Below are 1919 nucleotides of genomic sequence, written 5' to 3'. Positions count from 1 at the left end.
AAATTAAGACTTCCAGACACACCAGCCATGCCCCCGCCCTCCCCCCCTCACTTCCAGACTCCCTATATAGCAAAAGACTTGTTCCATGCAGCAGGGCCTGTAGGTGAAAGGCAACAAAAATCAAAGGCCCCAGACTTCAGTCTTGATTTCTCTGAGTGATTTCTCTTCTTTCTTCAGCAAAGTAACATGCACCTTTCTCAGGTAGGAGGAGAGCTGCCATGAACAAAGAGCGATAGACAGCTATTGAGCAAGCCAAGGCTTCTGAAGTCACCATGTCAATATTTTACCCAGACAGCAAAACACAGAGTTCATGATCTGATGCTGCCATATCCCACTCTGTCACATCAGCAAACAGAAACCCAAAAGCCATCATACCCCAAGCAAAGTTTTGACCCCAGAAAAGGAGAAGAACCAGAGACTCCATGAAGTCCACTGGGTACTTTCTAATGGCTACTGATTTTATGTGGAAGGTACTCAGATAACATGGTGAGGGGTGGCAGTATAAAAGCAGGAGATCGATAGATTTTCATCTTACTTATACTAGTATAAACCTGGAAGAACTCCACTGACTTAGTGGAGTTAGTGTGGATTTACCACTATACAGACAGCATTTTGCATAAAAAAATCACACACCATATTCTTATGGGGACAATAATGTCATCAGTTGATTGTATTTGTAAAAAAAAGAGATAAAACCATGTTCATCAGAGAAACGCAGACATTTTATTCTAGTTGAATAACCTCCACCCAGTTAGTTTCCTCAGGGAAGCTTTGATTTCCTTGTTCCTTATGCTGTAGATGATCGGATTCATCACTGGCGGCAGCACGGAATAGAGAACAGCCACCACGAGATCCAGAGCTGACGGAGAGCTGGAGATGGGTTTCATGTAGGCAAAGACACCAGTGGAAAGAAACATGAAAATTACAAGGAGGTGAGGAAGGCATGTGGAGAAGGTTTTATGTCGGCCCTGCTCAGAGGGGATTCTCAATACCGTGGTCAAGATCTGAACATATGTCACAATTATAAAAACAAAGCAACTTAGGGTTAAACACACACCAAATGCAATAACTCCAACTTCATTGAAGTACGAGTTAGAGCAGGCGAGCTTGAATAGCTGGGGGATTTCACAAAAGAACTGATCCACCATGTTGCCTCCACAGAAGGTTAACGAAAACGTGTTCCCGGTATGCAATGAAGAATAGAGAACTACACTGATCCAGGCACTGGCTGCCATTTGGACACAAGCTCTCCTGTTCATTATAGTCTCATAGTGCAGTGGTTTGCAGATGGCGACGTATCGATCGTACGCCATGATGGTGAGTAAGGCGAAGTCGGCTACAACAAAGAAGATGAAGAAAAAGACTTGAGCGACACATCCAGAATAGGAAATGGACTTGGTGTTCATAAGGGAATTGGCCATAGATTTGGGGATGGTGACAGAGATGGCACCGAGGTCTAGGATGGACAGACTCATCAGGAAGAAGTACATGGGGGTGTGAAGGTGGTGGTCAAGAGCTATGGCTATGATGATGAGAAGATTCCCTGTCAGGGCTGCCAGGTAAAGCACCAGAAACACCATGAAGTGCAAAATCTGCAGCTCTCGAACATCAGAGAATCCCAGGAGAAGGAACTCGGTCACGGTGGTTTGGTTGGACATTTTCTTTCTTAGTTCATCGTGTGATGGCTGTGGAGGGAAGGAGAAGAGCAATGGTCAGGGTTATAGCGAGAGAGGGAATGACTCTGATTCCCCTCTCCATGATATTTCATGGTGTGAATGTCAAAGGTGCACAGCACTTGTCACTTCCATTGACTGGAGTAGTGAGGGCTCCTTACCGCTCACAACCAGGGCACTGCTCTGGTGTGTTATAACAGGAGTGTAAATTGGCATTGCTCCCTTAAAGTCACTGGAGCTGGGTCA

At 45.2% G+C, this 1919-nt stretch overlaps 1 protein-coding gene across 1 annotated transcript; it reads right to left on the bottom strand.

Annotated features, from left to right (window-relative positions):
• Positions 1–728: 728 nt before the first annotated feature.
• On the bottom strand, positions 729–1658 carry LOC144275131 (olfactory receptor 14A16-like). The gene has a single exon (XM_077834269.1). The coding sequence runs from the start codon at positions 1656–1658 to the stop codon at positions 729–731; it is 930 nt and encodes a 309-aa protein (XP_077690395.1).
• Between the last annotated feature and the right edge of the window lie 261 nt (positions 1659–1919).

Source organism: Eretmochelys imbricata, chromosome 14, assembly GCF_965152235.1.
Source record: "Eretmochelys imbricata isolate rEreImb1 chromosome 14, rEreImb1.hap1, whole genome shotgun sequence".
In the NCBI taxonomy this organism is placed as follows: Eukaryota; Metazoa; Chordata; order Testudines; family Cheloniidae; genus Eretmochelys; species Eretmochelys imbricata.
This window is presented reverse-complemented; position numbering and strand designations above follow the sequence as displayed.

What these genes read in the sequence shown, in the direction of transcription:
- LOC144275131 (XM_077834269.1), bottom strand. Translation starts at nt 1,658, where the DNA reads ATGTCCAACCAAACCACCGTGACCGAGTTCCTTCTCCTGGGATTCTCT.